This window comes from Anabas testudineus, chromosome 1 (assembly GCF_900324465.2).
Source record: "Anabas testudineus chromosome 1, fAnaTes1.2, whole genome shotgun sequence".
In the NCBI taxonomy this organism is placed as follows: Eukaryota; Metazoa; Chordata; class Actinopteri; order Anabantiformes; family Anabantidae; genus Anabas; species Anabas testudineus.
In genome coordinates, this window is record NC_046610.1 from 7,027,218 (window position 1) to 7,048,066 (window position 20,849).

General features: G+C 39.3%; 2 protein-coding genes across 3 annotated transcripts in view; both read right to left on the minus strand.

Moving 5' to 3' along the window:
* Window positions 1-1,412: 1,412 nt before the first annotated feature.
* LOC113161366 (toll-like receptor 2) lies at window positions 1,413-5,153 on the minus strand. Its single transcript, XM_026358903.1, has 2 exons — window positions 4,807-5,153; window positions 1,413-4,333 (listed from the first exon to the last, which is right to left on the minus strand). Exon 2 carries the CDS (start codon window positions 4,331-4,333, stop codon window positions 1,946-1,948), a length of 2,388 nt encoding a protein of 795 aa, XP_026214688.1. The 5' UTR covers window positions 4,807-5,153; the 3' UTR covers window positions 1,413-1,945.
* Window positions 5,154-6,763: 1,610 nt separating this feature from the next.
* tmem131l (transmembrane 131 like) overlaps window positions 6,764-20,849 on the minus strand; it is a 28,020-nt gene continuing 13,934 nt past the window's right edge. Inside the window, exons 7-34 of one of the 2 annotated variants that reach the window (XM_026359596.1) lie at window positions 19,766-19,870; window positions 18,131-18,208; window positions 16,755-16,908; window positions 16,518-16,576; window positions 16,326-16,431; window positions 16,106-16,208; window positions 15,824-15,968; window positions 15,509-15,679; window positions 15,340-15,406; window positions 15,126-15,249; window positions 14,957-15,026; window positions 14,750-14,859; window positions 14,560-14,629; window positions 14,253-14,386; window positions 13,847-13,989; window positions 13,577-13,763; window positions 13,040-13,225; window positions 12,605-12,754; window positions 11,958-12,501; window positions 11,720-11,829; window positions 11,449-11,618; window positions 11,145-11,351; window positions 10,898-10,973; window positions 10,396-10,502; window positions 10,133-10,262; window positions 9,187-9,257; window positions 8,912-9,036; window positions 6,764-7,074 (exon numbers count right to left, since the gene is read on the minus strand). In XM_026359596.1, the coding sequence (XP_026215381.1) occupies window positions 6,766-7,074; window positions 8,912-9,036; window positions 9,187-9,257; window positions 10,133-10,262; window positions 10,396-10,502; window positions 10,898-10,973; window positions 11,145-11,351; window positions 11,449-11,618; window positions 11,720-11,829; window positions 11,958-12,501; window positions 12,605-12,754; window positions 13,040-13,225; window positions 13,577-13,763; window positions 13,847-13,989; window positions 14,253-14,386; window positions 14,560-14,629; window positions 14,750-14,859; window positions 14,957-15,026; window positions 15,126-15,249; window positions 15,340-15,406; window positions 15,509-15,679; window positions 15,824-15,968; window positions 16,106-16,208; window positions 16,326-16,431; window positions 16,518-16,576; window positions 16,755-16,908; window positions 18,131-18,208; window positions 19,766-19,870 (4,011 nt within the window). In that variant the 3' untranslated portion in view covers window positions 6,764-6,765. Of the gene's footprint in view, window positions 7,075-8,911; window positions 9,037-9,186; window positions 9,258-10,132; window positions 10,263-10,395; window positions 10,503-10,897; window positions 10,974-11,144; window positions 11,352-11,448; window positions 11,619-11,719; window positions 11,830-11,957; window positions 12,502-12,604; window positions 12,755-13,039; window positions 13,226-13,576; window positions 13,764-13,846; window positions 13,990-14,252; window positions 14,387-14,559; window positions 14,630-14,749; window positions 14,860-14,956; window positions 15,027-15,125; window positions 15,250-15,339; window positions 15,410-15,508; window positions 15,680-15,823; window positions 15,969-16,105; window positions 16,209-16,325; window positions 16,432-16,517; window positions 16,577-16,754; window positions 16,909-18,130; window positions 18,209-19,765; window positions 19,871-20,849 lie in introns of both variants that reach the window. The other variant, XM_026359595.1, reaches the window with a different exon arrangement.

Genomic DNA, 20,849 nt, shown 5'->3' on the forward strand with positions numbered 1-20,849 from the left:
ACTTTTCCTGCATGTGTGTGTGCAAATGTGATACTGACCCAGCAGCACTGCCACTGTATATATACCTCAACGCGGCTGCAGAGTGTGTGTGTCTCCTGTCGGAGGAGGCAGCTTCCAGAACAAATATTTGTGTGCCGGATTGGTCAAACACACATTGTTTACTTTATCACTGGGCAACCGCGGAGGGGGTCCAAGGCTAATGGATCGCCTGCTAGGGGATGATGGAGAGTTGTTATACACACACATAATTTCTTTTACTGTCCCTGTTATCGGGCTAGTTAAAGGATAAAAAGCATGAAATCAAATCACATGCTGTTTTGACTTCTAAAGGGGAACACTCTGGACTGGCATCAGCCCACCACTCGTCATTAAAAGGAGCAGGCTGAGATACGGTTCGACCCGATCACACACTCCTCAAAGCATGACGTAAACATCAGATTTGTCATGTGTCAAACTCATCGACCTCCATAAAAACTAATTATAGGAGAGTTTTTTGAGATTAAATCATGTTTATTAAAACCTACATTTTCAGCTGGTTTTTTGTCAAACTATTTTTAGCACTTTGAATTGTTCTATGATGATCAAACTAATGATAATCACTGATTATCACTATACAGCTGTTAGTGCAGAAACACTACTCCACTCAATCCTTACTGCACATGCAGTATATTAAAGGCAAAAACAAACTAATTAGAATACTTTCCTAAAAGAACTCTCTAGTAAAGGACGATTATATTTGGCACAAATTATTGGCAAAAGTAGAGACAGTGTTCAATGACTACACTATATACTACTTCATTTATTTATATACAACTTTATTTAAATAACAACACATTTTTGTGGGCTTAAACAACACTGAGCTGTACAGTATTGTACAGTATAATGCCACATTGCTTTTGGGTGATAAAGTAGAACCAGTAATCTGTAGATAACACAGAATAAAATAAACGAATGTCAGCTTACTGCAGGTACAACAAATGCATCAGTGCATCTTAATGCATCAGTGCTTTTGCATGTTCTGTGTAACAGATCAGTGAAAAACACAAAAGCAAAGATTTAATGATTTTATGTCTCAGTGATTAAGTTGTGCACTTCACCAGGTTTTACTGACTTTTACAGACGTCTGTACCTCTGTACATATGCACATGTGGAGCATTAATGTGTTTGTGTGTGTGTTATCAGGACACCCTGACTCCCCTGGCCTGCCTGTCTTCAGTATCCAGGCTTCTGTGTTGATTTAAGGGCTAAAGATCAATAGCAGCAATATGTCTGCTCTCAAGAGCCTGACAATGAATTACACACGCTTTTAGGCACAGAAGCACATGGACACACACACAAAACACACACACAAAACACACATCACAGATTTGTCTTACATGTTAGCTTTATTTAAAAATTATCCAAGCCACAAACCAATAAAAAATTATGAAACCTTTTATTTGCTAGGTTTTATTTACAATATGTATACACTACGTTCACCCTCTATGTATCTGTTACAAACAAACCTGTAAAAAAGCTCATTTAAATCCACCTTGTGTTGCACTGAGCATTTTTAGATGAGTCTTGTTAAGAACTGTTTTCTAAACTGGAAAACATCTGGACCATTCAGCGCTGTGCTGTCAGAGCTAGCTTCAGTTTTTAAAGTATTTGATTAACTGCTAATATAAGAATATTAGCAGATAGTTTACTAAATGTGTTTAATCATATTGATATCTCTATAAAAAAACAGGAAGAGTTACCCAGCATGCAACTGGCAATGTCTTGTTACACACACACACACACACACAGTGGCAGCACACTTCTGAACTTTTCACGTATGGTACACGATAATGTTGCTTTACAAATTAACAATTAAAACAACTTTAACAATTTTTTACCCAGAGTGTAAAATAATATTATATAATATTAATTTTAGCACCTGGCTACATTAAACACCAGTTTAATTTTACCAGACTGTATTGAATACGTTCACTCCATCATTAATAGTCACCGGTCTATTAATGGCTGTTTTCAAACTGTGCCAGAACCTGGGGATCTCGTTGTCATCATCGGGCCACTCCAGGTATGTTCTGGAGTTCATGACTCTTCGTAACTGACAGAACTTTTTGGGTATAGTCTTCTTATCAATGGGCTCCAACAGAATCAGCACAACTGTATCATCATTTTGGTCAAATAATCTAAAATGGGTATAGTCCAGCTCGTACTTGCACCATTCGCTCCTGACAAAATGCTGAGAAAGTATGAAGAGTGTTTTGTAACTCTTTTCAATGCCGTCCATGATGTTGTCCAAGATCCAGCCCCCAGGAACAAAATCTCTCTTGTGGAGGCAAAGCCGGAGAGGAGGCTCCGACTGCTCAAGCTCTGGGACCAAATGTGCTTCCACCCAACCAGAGTCCATCTCACTGTAGGACACAAAGGCATCATATGCAAGCTCTGCCTTAACTAGCTTTGGCTTCCTCTTAGCTCTCACCCAGGCCCAGGTCATCTTTAAATACCACAAAACGCTGAACTTGTGACACAAAATTACAAAGAGCAGAAACACAGCCAAGATGGCCGAGCAGAGTAAAGAAAAAGCTAAAGCCGTGTGGCACTCAAACACTGACAACCTCACATCCACTACACTAGTTCCTCTCATGGCAAACGGGGAGTCACAGATGTACATCCTGAACTCATCTCCAATTTTGACTCTGTGTTTCCTCACGTCACTTGTCATGAACGCTACAAAGTCACATGAACAGACATAGGTGTTCGAAGCAGCCTTCAGACTCATGAGATTATTAAAATCATTTAGATTGTTACTGCTAAAAGTGTGCAAGTTGTTGTCCTGAATAGAGAGAGATGTAAGACTAGGGTATAAACCACCATGTGGAAAACTACTGATCTTGTTGCCCGAGATGTATAACTCTGTGAGGAAAGGTAGTTTGATAGTGAACACGGTCAGGAAGTTGTTCGATAGATCGAGGATGTGTAAACTTTCAGGAAGACAAGATGTCACCTTTGTCAAATGTGTTGATGAAAGATTTAGGTATCTGAGACTTGGTGGCCAGTGACAAGTCTCAGGCATACTTTGAAATACATTTCCACTCATATCAATGTTTCTAAGCTTTGCTAGTTTGGTGAAGAGTTGGCTGTTGATTGACAGCAGGTGATTTCTGCTCACATTGATGGTTTGGAGATTCCAAAGAACACCTTTGCCATCACACATCATTTCACTCAGTGCAATATCACTGAAAATGTTGTCACTGATATCCATATACTCCAACTTTGACATGCTACTAGATGATTTACATGGAATGGCAAACAACATGGAGTTTATCAAAGACATCTTTTTCATCACCCTTAGTAGTGGCAGCAGGAATAAAAGGGCTGGAAAAGAGTAGAACTGAGGTACCTCTATGTTTTTGAGGAAAACGACGTTCACATGCTTCATGTCAGGAATATACCAAAAGACAGTCACAGAATGTATGAATTTTACATCTTCAAGTGCCAACATCGTTACACCAGAGGGTGACAGCAGCAACAGAAGTGCAAAACAAGCTTCAGCTGTCATGATTACATTTTTTAAAATAACGCTAGTCGTACCAGCTTTGACAGCCACGTTAAGCAGAAACATCTGATGTGCTGTGGTGAACTGCGTGTCAGTGAGAGTCAGCGTTGTGTTTGGATGTACAACGTCAGACAGTATGACCTTTACAAGTGCTTGATTTCTCCCAAACAAACCATTCAGACCTAGAGTCACATGGCTAATAGGCCCAATTTGTCTAAAACAACCTTCTGCATAGTCATGCAGATTTGTACCATCAAAAAACAACTGTTCAAGACAACTCAACCCTGAGAAGTCAGTTTTCCTGACAGACTGAAAGTAGGATCCTCCAAAATATAGGGCTCTTAATTTCTTCAGCGGATGGAACAGATGGCTTGGTCCTAATGTTTCATACTTGTTCCCGAGAAGATTTAAAGACTGAAGGGAAGAAAGGTTCTTAAACCATCCAGCAGACAGCGTTTCCAGTTCGTTTGAGGACAAGTCCAATTTCTCCAGAGGAGTCAATGGGACAAATGCTTGTTCCTCGATTGTTTTGATTTTGTTGTTACTCATGATCAAAGACTTTAAACTGCCATAGGTAATAAAATCAGCATCCATTATCATCTCCAGTCTGTTGAACGAAAGGTCGAGTTCAGTGACGAGCTTTGAAGGAGCTGGAGGGACCTCCTTCAGGTTTTGCCTCGAGCAGTTACAAGATGTTTTTATGCAGGAGTAACACTGTGGTCTGGACATTTTGAAGTTTTGATGCATTAGCAGAAGGATGAACGTAAGATATGTCTGGATTCTCATCTGAAAAGAAAAGAAAACCACCAGGATTTTTCGAAAATAAAATAAATCCATCCTTCAGCTCAATACTAATGTTAAACTGCTAGTTAGTAACATTTACCATGTCTGAATTCATCACACAAATATTAGCTAATTAGCAATAAAGTAAACGTGAAACTAATGAGATCTTTCTTAGTCACCAGTGTTTGGCAGGTTTCTATTTTGTCCAATAACTATCAGATAAATAGAAATTCTGACCTGATGGTTGCACTTCAGTCCTAGCTGAAGAATCAGATTAGATCAAACATTTAAATTTCATTCAAATTTAATACTGGCACACAAGGTTAAACACCATCTCGGCTAATTAGTTGTACTGCCTGCATACGAGAAATAAATGCTAGGCCTTCAGTGACCATAGCATTAAATCAATACATCAACAAATTAATCAGTATTAAAAGATATAACTGAAAGATATACAGAAAACAAACAGGAAATACCTTGATGGGTTTGTTGTGCTTGCAGCTGAAAAATGTTATCCTTCTTCAGCACAGTTGTGAATTGGCAGAAATAAATATTCACCAATTCAGATGTTTCGCTACTCTAGTTTGCAAAGTTAGTTATTCTGCCTCATAAGTAAGCTGAGCAACACATACAGCAACAGTTGATAATGCAAGCTTCCTGGCAAAGCTTTGGGATTATATAATCTCAGAAGCAACAGGAAGGTGGTTGGATTCTTTGGTTTCACAGTTCAGACGGCAGACTCAGCTAAAAACAGCATGAAGGGCTTGAGGTTGATAACCACCTGCAACAAACCAAGTCCCTTTTCCTGTTACGCTGCTACCAAGACATCAGCATAATTTTTTTTGAACAACATATTCTCATTAAAAATGTTTTTTCATGTGGCTGAGAAGAGAAGAATGAACCAGCATCATTTACTTTACTGCTGTTCTATGTTTTATTTTTTTATTTATGACTAACAGGAAGTGAGCTGTCCAAACATTCGTCTAGTCTTCTGTCAAGTGGGAAATACTCCAGCCCACAGGAACCTCAACAGGGACGCACTAATGTTGGAACTAGGGAAAATGTTTTCTTTAGTTTAGGTTTTCTTCTATGTCTCTATTTTATGTTTTGTTTGACGTTCGTGTTTATGACAAAACAAAATCAAATGTAAGGTCAAGTGTGGAGCTTGATCTGTAATGGGGATTAAAAGTTTGCTCCATTTTAAAACGATCTGTCTTGGTAAACCTCTAACTTTACAACAGTGCACTTAACCCTTTCGTGAGCACCACATCTGTGTGCTCAGCGAGTGCAGGAAGTCGCAAGGTCTCGAATACTTTACAGGCCAGTTATGGTAAGGCTCATAGGACCATGGAAACTATGTAAACTATGTAGAGCTTGAGGTTGATCACCACCTGCAACCAACCAATTCTTTTTCCTGTCAGGATGTTACAAAGCACTTAACTTTTAATTTAGACTAAATGTTATGTTTGATTAAAACTATAACTTACAAACATTTGTGTTGCATCTAGTTCTATTTGACTGGAAAATGCACTAAACTAGTATGAATATTTTTTTACAAGTGAAACATTTTGTTCTAGTGCTAACAGGCTCTGGATGATATTTACACAAACACTGTTACAAATACACATTTCCAAAAAGGGAGACTAATGATTTTGTTGAGTCCAGCTTAACTTAATTTGGATAATTTAGGTCTGAAAGAAAATATCGGCTCAGGTCACGATAAATTTGTAAGGAAAATCTTACAACCATATCAAACAACCATATCTTTTATTTATTTATAAGATCTGTTATTAAAGTTCATGTTGTCTTTAGTTTTGGGTTTCTTCTTAGTTTTTATATTTTTCTTGTTTTGTTTGACATGGTGGGGGGACCTCTTTTGCAAAACCACTAACTTGTGTTCAGTAAATGCAGGAAGTGGCATCGTCTCAAATATCTTATGAGTCAGTTCATAGGACCACAGAAATAACTTAAGTGTTCTGTAGTTTTTCTGATTAAATAATACAAATAAAGTGTAGTTTTAGTGTTTGTTTGTGACTGTAGCAAATACTTCAGAAAATGAAATGAAAGCTACTAGTGACTGTTGAAGTTTATGCCTCTGACAAGTGATTCAAATTAAACTTCAGAGCGCAGCTAAGGAAAACGGCAGGTAGACGAGTTCACAACTTAATTAAATAAAAGATTGACGTGGGGTTCAAGTACAAAACCTTTTTTTTTATTTTCTATGATCAAAACTGCAAAACATCTAGAAAAATATACAACAAATGCTTAACCTTTCACAACATTTAACATTTGAAAATGGGAACATAAAAGAAAAGGAATATTCACATTTTCCCCAATAATGATAAAAGAACATTCATTTTTATTTCCTTTCTTTTACATATCAATTTTTATATGTTTGCAATTACTGTTAAGGTCTGCGTTTTGTTTTTTTTATTTTAAACATCTCCACAGTAGCCGGAGTCGTTGGAGAGTTGTGAGTTGGAGCTGCGGTTGGAAGAAGAGTTCCATATGTCCAGGTTCATGTGTGGGCCAAACGGGTTGAAGCTGGAGTACTGGATCGGTCTGCAGGGCCCCACCGGCTCCCGGATGAAAGGAGAATGAGGAGGGGTGATGGGAGACACAGGGGACATTGGGGCTGATCGCTCAGACTGGAAATGGCTCTGGTAGTGCTCGCTCTGAGGAGTCCAGATGGATCCAAACAGGCTGGACATGGGGGAGAGGCTGCGGGTACCCGAGAAGAATGGCTGTGCAGGATGAAGAGAGGGGAAACCATGAAGTGTTGCACCAGTTTGTCTGAGCTGCTGTAGCTGGTTTGTCTTTTCAGGAGCTACTGTACAAAGCCGTCTAATAAAGCTTCGTCCCAACTCTGCACTTGATGACATTTCTAACCTTACCTGTCAGTGCTGTGCTACCACTGTTCCCTGCGGTGATGACCTGGCTGCTGTTGCTCAGCTTTTAAATCTCATCTCTCCATTTCAGCAAAAATAAGACGACCTTCTCGCTCTAGTAAAAACGGCAAAGTTTCTCCGCATCCTCAGCAAAAAAGTTAACTTTTCATGTGACATAGGGACTAGTGATTAAGATGCATGATATGTAACTGCAACATCCCGTCACCCCATCACCTGGAGAGCTTTTCTGCATCTCATTCCTTCTCTTTCCAAATCTTTTTTGATTATTTCTATACTGTTACACTTACAGAAATTATTAAAGTAAAAAAGGAAAGGTTATCCCTTCAGGTAATACTTCAGCTTCATCCAATATTGGTAAGCTTTAATTAAAAAACTAAACAAAACATGAAAGCCTTGACTTACTGACTGCAGTACAGTGGTTTATAACATAAAATGACAACATGGCTCGCTAAATGTCTGTTCCCAGCAGGTACTTTGTCTTTGTTTGATGTCAGTTTTTAAAGGCCATTACACAGCTTTGATGTAATTATTAAACCTAACACAGTGGAAATTTGAGGCAGATTTTAAGGTCAAAACATAGAATCTCATAATGCATCATAATCAATGCTTTGTCTATAAAGACAATGTATTAGCCTCGAATACAGTATGACAAGATAAAGTTGGCTGATAATATCAGCTGAGGAGTAACATGAGTAAAACCACACATGAAGTGCACACAACACTGCCCAGGATCGTGTATCAAGACAGTGTGAAAAGGCGGAGCAGCAAATTAAAGCAGTTTATAAAACCCCCTTTCAGTGAGACTGAGTCTATTAAACCACACACTTGTTCCTCATTTTTGCTAAAAAAAAAAAAAAAACCAAAACAAAAAAACCTGCACACTTCCTCTTAAGCTGCAAAACAGGGAAGATGTTTGTGTCTTTGTGTGTAATTCTGTTCAAATGACACAAGTATACAGCTGTACACCAAATTTGTCACCTTACATCTCAGCTATTTAGCATTTTCAGATAGCAGCTTTATCAGAATCTTGATTATCTTATCTGGTGTGAATCTCCTACACGTCTTACAAACTCACATGAAAGTTTATTTAACTTGAGTGAAGCAACAACAAAATGGCTTAATACTGTGGTTACACTGTGATCACAGCACAGTGGGCTGTGTAAGAAATGGCAACAACCCACTGTTTCCCCATAGTCTCTGATAGGGTATATCATATTATAGTGTTATTTCACACGGTGCTGCTTCATTTACATTATTTAAATATCCTTTTACATAACCTACTACATTTATTCTTCATTTTCCAGATATATATCTGTATCTAAGTGCAACTATCTGCTGTTCTGTGTTATTTTATTGAGGTTTATTTGTTATGGACATATTAGTCCATGTATTAAGTAATGATGTATGATTTCTAAATAATAAATCATTACGTCCTAGCTGGTGGGGGCACTGCTTTACATTTTACTTCATTAATCAGCAACTATTCTGATATTCGAAAGTATTTGAGCCATTTTTGAGCACAAAAGCCCAAAATCTACTGACAACTGAAAAACATTTTTCATTTCACTATTTTCTGACTACAATAAATGTCAGGGGAAGAATAAAACCACTGGTCAGTACCCAGATAACTTGCACCTGACTAAACTATGATATTAGTGTTGTGAGTCGGTACCTTGCTGCCCACACAGTCCCAGGTTGAGGGTGATTCCTGAGGTTGTTCCTCACTCCAGCTGGTCTGATTGCTGTGTGTGTTCTGGCCCTCCTGTCCGGGAAAACCACTTGGAAATGTCCCATTACCTGCAAAATAATTAAAAATAAAAAAACTTAACATTAAGCTGAGTTTAATGCTTATGGTCACAACAGCAAGTGTCAAGTGATTTTATTCTTTAGGTTAAAATGAATCAAATGTAAATACTGTAGACAGTTTGTTTATAGACATCAAATTACCTATGATGGGTCCATCCTCACAGTAGGCATACTGACTGTTGCTATGACTGTTGGCACTACTCCAATTAAACCTGCATGGAACAAAGGAAACATTTGATCCAACAGATAAAACTGTAAGAGATCTACTCAAACACAAGACTCACTGCTGCAGCACTGTGAAAGTAAATATTTAAACAATAAACCAGCATCAGTTAACATGGTTTGTCTTCATTTCATCATGAGCAATAATAATATATCACTTTGTAAATATAATTTTTTAATATAATTTGCCAACCTATGAACCTTGCCAACCTATTTATTTATGACTTTCTGTAATATTTTTCACAAAGCTAGCATGAAATGCTGTTTTTCTGTTATTCTTTTACAAGACAACTGTTCTGCCACTTTATTTCTGTTTCACATTTTCCCTCTAAATTGGCAAAAAGCACCAAAGCTTTTATGGAAAACTCCTTATTTTCCTCAGTTTCTTTGTAAAATAAAAAACAAAGCTGGCTTCTTTTTATTTGCATTGCATGATTTTTTGCCACTTGAGGGCAGAAGAACCTAACAAAAAGCTGGCAATTACAGAGCTGGACAGTAGGTTTCCACCAAAACTATTTGCTTCGTTTGTATTTAGTAAATCCAAATTTGTTATGTTAAACTCAAATGTCTTCATTGTACAGTAAACACAAATGAACTGCCCTTACCAATACCATACTTTTGGAGGGGACAACATTAACATTCATATGCAGTCACATCTCTGTCTGATGAATGTTCGTCCAAATTAGACCTGCTCTGTTTACAATTTGAGATAAGATCTTAGATTGTTTAATGTTGGACTTTTTCATTATCTTTTCACTGTTTGTTGTTTGTTTGCTGGATTACAAACAAAACAGACATTTAATTTACTGTTAATATAAAAATATTTCTTGGTGGAGCTTTAACTATTGAGCAGAAGAACACCTACCTATTGTATGTTCTGGTGGTTGCCTGCTGAGGTATATAGGGCGCTTCCGTGGTGTTGTATCTGAACTCGTTGGTGAGGGGGATGGATGGAGCTGACCATGTTTCTTCAGGAAAATACTGACCTGTGAGGTCTGAGGGACATCAGAAATTAGAAAATGACATACATGCTACTTTAGTTGACTTTTATTTGGCCTTTCAAACTTGATTTGTTCTTGTGGGATGAGAAGTATGAACTTAATATATAGCAAATGTATCCGTCTTTACCCATGTTCCTGTCCACTCCTGCAGCAACAGCAGCAAAGCTTGGGGCAAAGTTGGGTGCTGTGGAATCTGGGCTTTGGCACAGGTCTTTACGGTACAAACTGTTCATGCTGAGAAGAAAAAAAACAATGGTTGCAGTTGGAGTGTTTGTTTTCCATGTTCTCTGAAAGAAAACCGATTGCAGTCTGGATATTTTTGGCAGTACCATGGCTACGGTGCAAAGAGAATAACAATAAACATTCATAGCTTACTTTTTAACTAGCTTAAGTTATATGCAGTTTTGAAAACATTTTGTAGCAATAGGAAGACTAAGAACAGATTTAAACAATGCTGGAGAGGATATAAGTAAATATATAATCTAAATGAGCACTTTTCATAAGATTTTTAGCTCATTATCATTAGTGGTCAGTACAGACTGATTTGGTAGCAGCATGTTCCTGTGGAGGCTCAACCAACCATCAGAGCCAATGCTTGTGTCCAGATTAACATGTGTTTGCTCACGTACCTTTGAGCCTTGTAGTTTGTATTCATGGCCTGGTAGCAGTCTCTCTCTACTGGGTAGCTGTACTGTGTGGAGTCCCCTGGAAAAACATAACAAAACAATACAATAATATAATTTAATAGCTGTACACATCTGTGAACAAACTTTGTATCATAGAACAGTATGACTATAAAGAGATAAGCACCAGAGAACTGCAGTTCTAGTTCTTACAGTATATTCCTAGAAAATGCAGTGTATTAGAGCTGCATACTTTTTCTAGTTGAGGTAGTGCAGGCATGTATCCGGGCACTGGGATCCTTGTCTCCCTCCATGCTGCTGGCACTGCTCCAGCTGCCCCAGCTCCCTCTGCTAGCCCTCACACTTCCTGAGGAACTGCCTGAGTCTGAACCTGACTCACACACGCCACCACCACGTCGCTCTGTAGCACACTTTCTTCTAGGGCGAGCAGGACAAACACCTGCCGAACATCAGGAAAGGTCAGTGACATTAGTATCAGCTGTTCAGTTACTGCTGAGTTGGTAAAGGTGCAGAAAAAAAGTTAGGAGGATACCCACCGTTCTGTTTGAGGGGGTTCTCCACACTCTGTATAGGCTTTGGTGCTTCTAACTTGGAGACGTTGCAGCAGCGATTCCTGTTGCGGGTTCCACTGATGTTACGGTCCCCTGTTTTCCAGTCAGGTTCAATCTCCCTCTCTGGCATCACTAGTATGTTGTGCTCAGAAGTGCTAAAGAAATAATAAGACATTAATAATATATTGTTATTGTATCAAAGCAAAAGTGAACACATATATTGAAGTATTTGTAAATAGTAAAGAGTATGTCCTACCTGGTAACATTTTCTGTCTTTCTGCGACTCCTCTTTCCCTTTGTATTCCCTGGTGCAGTGCAAGTCTCTGCGCTCTGTGCCTTCTTTTTCTGGCCTTTTTCTTCTCTTAGCTGGAGAAGCAAAAACATTAGTGAATGGTTAATTTTTTACAGAAACCGACAGCATTTTTATATCAATAAGTAATACATGCATTTAACTGAGTAAGTACTGCTGTGGTAAATTTCAGCACCGTTCTTACCTCTAGTTCAGAACTGTCCCTTTTCTGAGAGTCAATCTTCTCTGCGTAGTGCGCCTTCTCTACAGGTCTGCACACTAACAGGCCTGGACTAGGTCCTGGACCCACTGTTACATTATCTGGGAAACCAGCAGGCATTTCCACAGGAAACATAACTGCTGCTGGCACTCTATCCTCTACAGTGCTGAGGGAGTCTTCTTTAAAGTCTGTGGATATCTTTTCATCCAGCTCACTGATGAAAGATGGTTCGTTGTTATTGCAGACATCGGGGTCTGGGGTCAGGGGAGCTTCCACTGTCAGGTCTTCATGCTCTTCATCCATTATCACACCACCAGCTGCTGCTGTGGATGAACTGGACTTGTATTTCGTATAATAGAGTGAAACCTTGTGTTTCTTTTGAGGTTGAGATGGGGTAGTTGAGGAGCCTTTCTTTGAAGACTGAGGACGTGAAGCGGGGCTGTTGGCTAAAGCTGGAGATCCACGCCCCTTCCCTTTGTCGGAGGTGTGACAGGTGTCCACATAGCTCTTACAACTTCCCTTTGTTTTACTGCCCAAACAAGACACAAATACACAAAGTTTTAACACTAACACTGCACAGAGTAAGGAGTCTATGCATTGTACATATCAATTCCTGACAGCACTGGACATACTTTACTCCATTGGGTGTGATATTGTTGACAGAGCCATTGTCCCTGGGCAGAACAAAGTTGGGATTGCTTCTGATGCTGGGTGTGGAGAATTCATTTAGAATATACTGAGCCTGACGAAAAGCCATCAGACACACGCCGAACAGGGAGAAGCTGCCAAGAAAATACATTCAAACATTATAAGAAAATGTGAAACTACACACAAACGAATGTGATTCAACACCCCTGTTCTTTAAAGATACAAACATAAATCGCACTCCTAACAGACTAATTCTTAATTTCTCAGTTAGCAATATGGTGTTTTTAAGTGATGTTTATTAAATATTTTTGGTTGATTTAGAAAACGTATAGAAATTATTCAGCATAGAGACACAGTGTGTCTCTCACATAAATAAAAATATGTTGAGATTCTGAAAGAATTAATTAAAAGACACTAACCATGTGAAGATGAGGGTGACCACCCAGAAAGTTTCCTCCCAGCTGGGACCAGGAACCACCTGAGCACAGAGAGGCAACATGTGGTGGGGCAGTGTCACGTTGAGGGTGAAAGGGAAAGAGGTGCCACGTGACGTCACCAGTGTGAGGTCCCGAATCACCCAGGATGAGGTGAAGTCTGGGGTGAACCTGAGTAAACAGACAAATAGAGACAATGAGATGAAGAAACATGGAGAGTGAATCAATGATGGAGAAACAGAACATGACGATAAAAAGGAAAAGAAAAGAATAATTTTCTAATTAGGACATTTTAAAATATTTCAAGAGGATGCAAAAGAGAAAGCGAGACGATATAAAATGGATCAACAGATGTGAGCATTGCTAGTTCTCATGACCTCAGAGTCTTTTCATGTATAACTTGATGGGTAATATGTAGCAAGTAATAAAGATGTAACATTAAGACATTATTCAAATTTTAAATCAACAGTAGTTAAATAGTTATCCACTGTAACTGAGAAAGCAGGTTACAAATCCACTTACGCAATAGTGATCTCAGCGGAGGTGTTCTGATCGAGGCTGAAGGATCTACACTGCAGCACCTCGAAACCAAATCCATGACACTTATATCCATTTATATTCATAGACATCACTGTCAGTGGAAGTTCTCCTGCATTTTCCACCTTAAAACTTTTTCTTATGGCAAAAAGAGGCTTGTTGGTGCGCAGACCTAAGAACACATCAAGATGTTAAGTCAGTACTTGAGTCTAGCACAATAGCAAAACATTACTTAAATGTACAAAACAACCTCACCATCACGACACTCCATTAGAGTTGACTGAGGAACATTGAAGCGCAGAGAGGCTCCCTGGCCAGGCAGTTTGCCTCCAACTCTTAGCAGCTCTTTGGCCCCATGGCCCTGCACCATCACCATGTCAAACACCGTCAAGTTGTTCCTGAAGAACAATTAGGAACACAGGCAATCTAAACCCTTGATCTGCACTGCTGAGACTGTGTACCAAACTAAAATATTGATAGGTATGTTGATCAACATTTAAAAAATGTTTCTTCAACGCTTTGACAGAAAAGAAGATACCTCAACAAATGTGCTTCAAGAAAATGTTTAAACTGTCAACTCTTAACTCAAATCTAACACTGTAATATTCAAAAAGTATAAACAAACCTATCCTAGTAATGTTTAAGTACTGTGAATCATTACCTAATGATAAGAATGGTAGTGGTTGGCTTGTGTTCAGAGGGAGTAAAAACCACAGCGACCTCTCTGGCCTCCCAGGGCTGCAGCAGCAGACGCAGGACACCGTCTCCCTTTATGTCCTCAACACTCTCACTCGCCTGAACACAAACAAACAAAAAAGACATAAGCTAGATAAAACAAGCTATACTGACAAATGGCAGAGATGTCAGTGTTTAATGAATGAGTAGTTAGATACATGCTGTCAACCAAAAGTCAGTGAGTAAATACTGAAAGATACCCTTTAGTTCTCAGGATTGTTTCTGAGATTTACCTTGGGAGGAGAAGCCAACAGAGAAAACTCTTTGGTGCTGATGTTGACAGAGAGGGGGCTGATATTAAACCTGCAAATCAAAACAAGACTGTTTACAAACTAGAGGAATTTGCTGGAGCATCGTGGCACAAAATAGCCAAAGCAGAGAATCACTAACTGTGACATAAAACATTTACTGTACTGTGCACACCATTTGGTTAAGAGGTCCAGAGCCTCCAGGGGGGCAGGGTACAAGGAGAGGATTTGAATCTCGACAAAGATAACTGAAGATGAAGGATTCTTCAACATAAAAGTCTTCACCTGAAACAAATAAAAATACAGTTTCATTAGACAAATGTCACAAGTTGTTTATTATATCCCTACAAATAAAACCACCAGAATTTGAATGGTAGTCCACCTTGCTCTCATTCACAGGCGTGGCACCAAAATCCAGAGGGGAGGACGTCTCTAGAGGGAGCCTGGGCCACCTGAGAGGACAAAGGAATTAACATGATATCATGTTAATGCTGTGTCATGACCAACTACGAGGCTTTTAATAGCATGAATAGGAGAGTGGCGTGACTGACCTGCATGGCAGTTTGTCTTTGTGGTTCTGCCATCGAGAGCAGAGTTCAGCAGCCAGCTTGCTATCTATAGCCCAGGATGAGTGGAAGAAATCTGGGAGGAGAGAGCGCTGCCATTCTGAATGACCTGATGAGAACAAAAAAGAAGGAATTAGCTCATATACTCATATTATGACATTTTCTCTCACACCAGTGATTATGACCTGCCATGTCTCACCTGTTTCAGACAATCTGAGTGGGCAAGGTCGCCCACACTCCCGTTCCACCTCAAACACCACCCCTCCCTGCTGACAGCGTGAACACACAATTGATTGCCACAGCTCATCCTGTGTGCTGAAAATTAAATCTCACATATTACTAACCAAGCTCTATGGCTGTTCTTTTACCTTGGAAGGAGTAGAATCAAATTGGAGAGGAATGTGCAGAGCAGGGTCCAGGCTAGTATCCAAACTCAGGGTGTACAGCTGGTTGACAGGCAGGACCCTGCTGAGCAGCTGGAGGGAGAGGATCCGCCAGCAGCCCTGGGGAACAGTCAGTGGGCCACTGAAGTTCATCACCTGACAGGAAGGTGGCAGCACACACAACAGTTATTGTTATTATTATGATAACTTGTAATCACTACGATAAACTTCTATAAACGAACAAAATGTTTGCCGGTTATCATTTTATGCTTCCTCTCATCACGGCACAACGGTGCATACCTTCATTACTCCCTGCAGCTTCTGTGGGAGACTGACATTAAACACAGTGATGGGCAAGACGAGGGAGTTCGTAAGCCACAGATGCACCTGGTTGGCTTCTTTTTGTTTCACCTGGAACAGACTGGATACATTTGCAACGGTCCATCTGCAGAAAGGAACAACAGAAATTACACAATAATACTCAAATAAACATATCCTGTATGAGTAATAGCTTCTGAACAAAAGAACAGTGAGTCTTGGCTATAATCCTTCAGGTCTACTATAAAAAATCCTCCACGTCACCTGTGTGTGATATGTAGTCCAGGGAAGATGTAGGTTGACCTGTTTTCCATAATTTTTAAACTGATATGACTGATGCATTTCCTGCTGTAGCCCGGCACTGAACCTGTTACAAGAAACAAGCCTTTTCTTCATCACTTTTCCAAGATATTAATGACAAATGTCATGTCATCTAACAGAAATTACATGAGGAGGAATGATTTGAAACTAAATGAGTATTCACCTCTACAAGACAGGCTGGCCACTTCAGTGAAGTTTTTTGCTTCTGGTCTCAGAAGAACCTGATGAATTTCCATGCTGGCTTCTGCTTTTGATAACATGTGCATGTCCTACAGGAGATGCAGTAAAACATCTTGTCAGAGCAAATAATGATAACGAAAGACCATGACAAAGCAAGCCAAAGAGAATACCTCACCTTTACATAGAGCTTCTTGCCTCCAGAATTTAACATATATACTCCTATTTTTGGTTCCCCTGCAGAAAAAAGTTGCAGGATAACTACATTTGTTATAGACATAGATTCACACAGTTGTAAGTGATGCTGATATTTCTCCTTCCACAACATTACTCATGAATGAGAGTCATAATGAAACTGTATTAGTAATTAGTAATGCTATACTATGCACAGTCACATTCTCACAGTGACACCCACCTACTGCGGCCTGTCCAGCAGTGGGGGCCACCAGCAGCACCAGAATGTGCTCAATAATGTAAGGCTTGAGCTTGTCCAGGTCAGCAGGCCGGTCCCCACGCGCAGACAGATTAATCTGCAGACTGAGGCGCTCCTCACTCTGGAGGCAGGACCCCTGGAGACGGAACAGGAAAAGCATACCAGTCACAAACCAAACAGATTGGGGTGAGATGGAAAAAAACAATGAGCTGCAGTTTAAGAGTGAAATAAATAGAAACAACAGAAATAAGACCAGGTGGGATGTTAAATTCATGAGTTGTTAAGGCAACAATGGAAAGAAAACCAATGTTGATGCAGAGGTGTGAAATATTTTTCTTTGTTCTTGAACAACATTAGAGCAATGAGATGCATACTGTTTATCGACAGTAAAAAGCAGGCAGTAACATGCTTATACCACATCCCTCAGCCCTGTGACTAATCTCTTCTCTTGGAGCTGACAGATCTGTATGAGAGAGAGCATATCTCACTCCAAACAAGTGATATCTCAGTAGGTGAATCACCACTTCACTACCTGTACGCAGACACTAGCTTGGTGCCACTAGCAACTGAAGGCTTGTTATATCAAGTCGAATCCTTTGAAACCAGGAATATGGCTAACTTTCTCTACAGCTCATTTAATCTGCGAGCAAATTCAATACTGACCAAAGAACGGAGGTGCAGGTCTTTCATACAATTTGACGGTCAGACCCGTGTCACTCGTGCAACAGAATGAAAGAATGATTTCAGTTCATATAATTATGACAATATAGTTGAGTTATCAGCTGCTGTGTCTTGCATCACGTATATTGCGCCACATGAGCACTGGGATGCCCACGTCAATTACAGAGTCTCTTGAGAAAGCAATTAAAAGTCTGGCAAGAGATCTCTCCCTCCTCGGGGGTTATAGAGAAAACAGAAGGCGCTCAGATGACAAGCCCGGCTGTCTGTTGAAGTTTTAGACTAACTGGCCTTCTGCTCAGAGGAGTAGGTGTGATGAGAGCGTTGAGAGAGGCTCAGCTCGATTTTTGCATAATAGCAACAAACTAAAACAAAATAGTTTCTGAACTCCCCTGCTTTTTAAAGTCTGCATGCAAATTCAAGCTTGATATTTTTAAGGTCTGAATAATTGAAATTAAGAATTCACTTTGTTAAAAAGATAATATTTATCTCTCCATATTAAAAAAACAGGGGAACCACAGACAGACAGAACCACTCGGATTCTGATGTCAGGCATCTTTTGTACTAGCAAACAAGTTTGGTTTTAACTACTGACATGTTACATGGATCCCTAAATGACTCATTATTATTGGCAACACTTATTAATATCCACTAAAGAAATAAGTTTGAGAAAAAAGTACCTGAGGACTGTTGAACAAACTCTTTGGTAAGCTGCACTCCAGGAGCAGACCCAGTATGGTGATGTTGGAAGCATCTTCCTGCAGGACAAACAACATAAAAGGCAACACAGTGAGGGATTAAACATCTTACTAGCTTAATAGTCAATTAGACTAACAATTAAGATAATTAATACATTTTTAATAAACGTTTTCTCTTGTCGTCATGGCTTACTTATCGATATCACCTGACTGAACTCTAGTGGTGCTACAGTGCACTGTGTATTATAGCAATTCAGTGCCACAACAAAGCAGCATTGGTTGATTGTCTTGCTTGGCGAAGACGTTAAAAACAGCAGAACACCTGTCTACAGATATTTAAATGCACCTGGTGCACCTCCTGCAGTGTTATATGGTTTCAAAAATGGCGAGGTGATCAGTAATTCTAATGCAGATTTTAAAAAGAGAGAAACATTAGAGTATATTAGATCAACATTAAGTGCATCTGCTTTTAAGCCGTCATGCCATCTACACCATCTACCTCACATACAGTATCAGTAACATCTAGTAGTAATAGAATAAAACAAAGTCACTAAAGCTATGTAATTGTTAAGAACAAGCTTTTAAGTATTTTATTCAGTGATCCAAACACCACAAAACCAATTTGTTCTCCGTGTGGTCAATGGTTGTTGGGACAGGCCTGTAGTAAGTACTAGGAGAAAAAGACCATAGTAATTATGTCTAAATTGGGCTGAGTTTTCCATTGCATCCATGTTGTTTTAAATTGAATACCAATGGAGGGAGCGCCTCTCTTCAGCTGCTAATTGTCACATTAAATAAATATATACTAAATGTGTTTTTACTGAAATAACAGACAAAGCATTATGGCCTTATCCCAAGCATTACTGGAAGCTGAAGATACAGTGTGTTAAAATGAAAAGAGCGGGAATTAAATTATATTATTATTATTATTATTATATTACAATTCAAGTGTTACATGAAGCAGACATGCAAAGTCAGAAAAATCTAATAGTTTGAGTTTGAAGTGTGCTAACTTAATGCTAAAACACAAGAGGAGGATAAGTACACTGTACGTGGTGAATGATTTAACCATATGTTGGGGAGCTTGTCAAGGGGAGAAAAAAACGTCTGCATTCAGCATAAGCAGCGGCCGTCTGGGTGATTGTGAGAGTCTCTCTACACTTGGCCAAGCTGACATTTTGCAACTGCCACCCCACTTCCTGTTGTGGAGGCGAGGACTACTTTCAGATAGCTTCTCACACATTTTCACTGTCACTAGCTTGTTTTTAAAACTATGCAATCATTTATCTTCGGTTTCGGTGAGAAAAACTTGGTGAGAATGAAAACTGTTCAAAGCTTGTGCCATTTAAACTGAGGGTCTGTGGTTATACTTTACAGGCAATTTTTAACCAAAAGAAAATAAGGTTTGCATGGAGGGTTTCAAACTGGCTGCACAAATATTCAGTTTATTTATGACAGCAACTGCTTGTCAGTGTGTATCACAAAGCCTGTGTGTGTATGTATGAAGCCATGTGTTTATCAGGGCTGGAAGGAAAGGGAAATCAGCTGTTTCCAATGATGAGCTATTTACTTAAGTGAGGCCCAGACAAACCAACATGCAGACATTTAAATACATACCTGAGTTTGGGTCAGCTTAATGCTGTGTATGTGAGGGAATATTAGCAGACTATCCTTTCTTTGGACAGACTTTAATGAACCCTGGTGAACCCCCACACCAAACACCTGGAAAAAGAATAGTTAACATTTAGAGAAGATTCTCCACACCATGTGCATTATATTGAGTTCAGGAAGTCAATAAGCAAACAAAGCAGCAGGGTCGGGCCTGAGATGAACTTTGGAAGCTGTTGGCAAGATGGTAGCTAAAGCTTTCAGTTTACTAAAAAAGGGAAGTACTGTACAAGTTAGCTCATAATATAGCACCCCAAAGGATGCAGCATTTAGATTTTTTTTTTATCTTGCTGAAATAAAAACAAACACTGGGTTAGGTTTGCAAATTTCAGAGGACTTACGCAACTCTACCGTATATGGTAACTGTAGTTAATACCAACTTAAAACTCAAAACTAAAAAGCAAAACTATTCACCAAACATAGTTCTAATACTATAAATGGTCAACATATTTCTAAAAAAGCAGACAGGCCCAATTGGCCCAACATTTTTGAGATGCTCCTTTAAAATATTTTTGACTATACATATTTAGACTAAATATATCATGCAAGGCAGACACGCAACTACTGTTTGCTATTGAACTACATGTGGTTTAAGATTTTACAGTCACTGGCACGTGGCACCAAATGCACAGGTGAAGCTGACATAAATAGTCAACAGATTAAGAAGAAAGTGAATAAAACGCAAAGATCTGTGTTGTCGATTCCTTGGCAAGATTTAAAAAAAAAATAAAAACAACAACAACATACAAAGGACTCAACGTTTACATGTGTGAGAAATATGTCAAGGGAGTGGCACTGTTGAAGGCTGTTCATGGGAATCCAAGTATCTGCATGTCTGGGCGTGTTTGCGTTCCATGAACAAGTACATGGCAGAAACACTGGGGTGCACGTTTAACAGGAGATGGGCAACATTCAAAACACAATACACAACTTTTAAAGCTTTTGGGGTACATTTTTGAACTTTATTCTTGCTTCCAGTGTGGAAACATTTGAAAGACACATGCAGTAAATGTCAAAGTGAGGACAGCTAAAC

Excerpts from the sequence above, each read along its gene's own strand:
- LOC113161366 (XM_026358903.1), bottom strand. The coding sequence starts at position 4,333 with ATGAGAATCCAGACATATCTTACGTTCATCCTTCTGCTAATGCATCAA.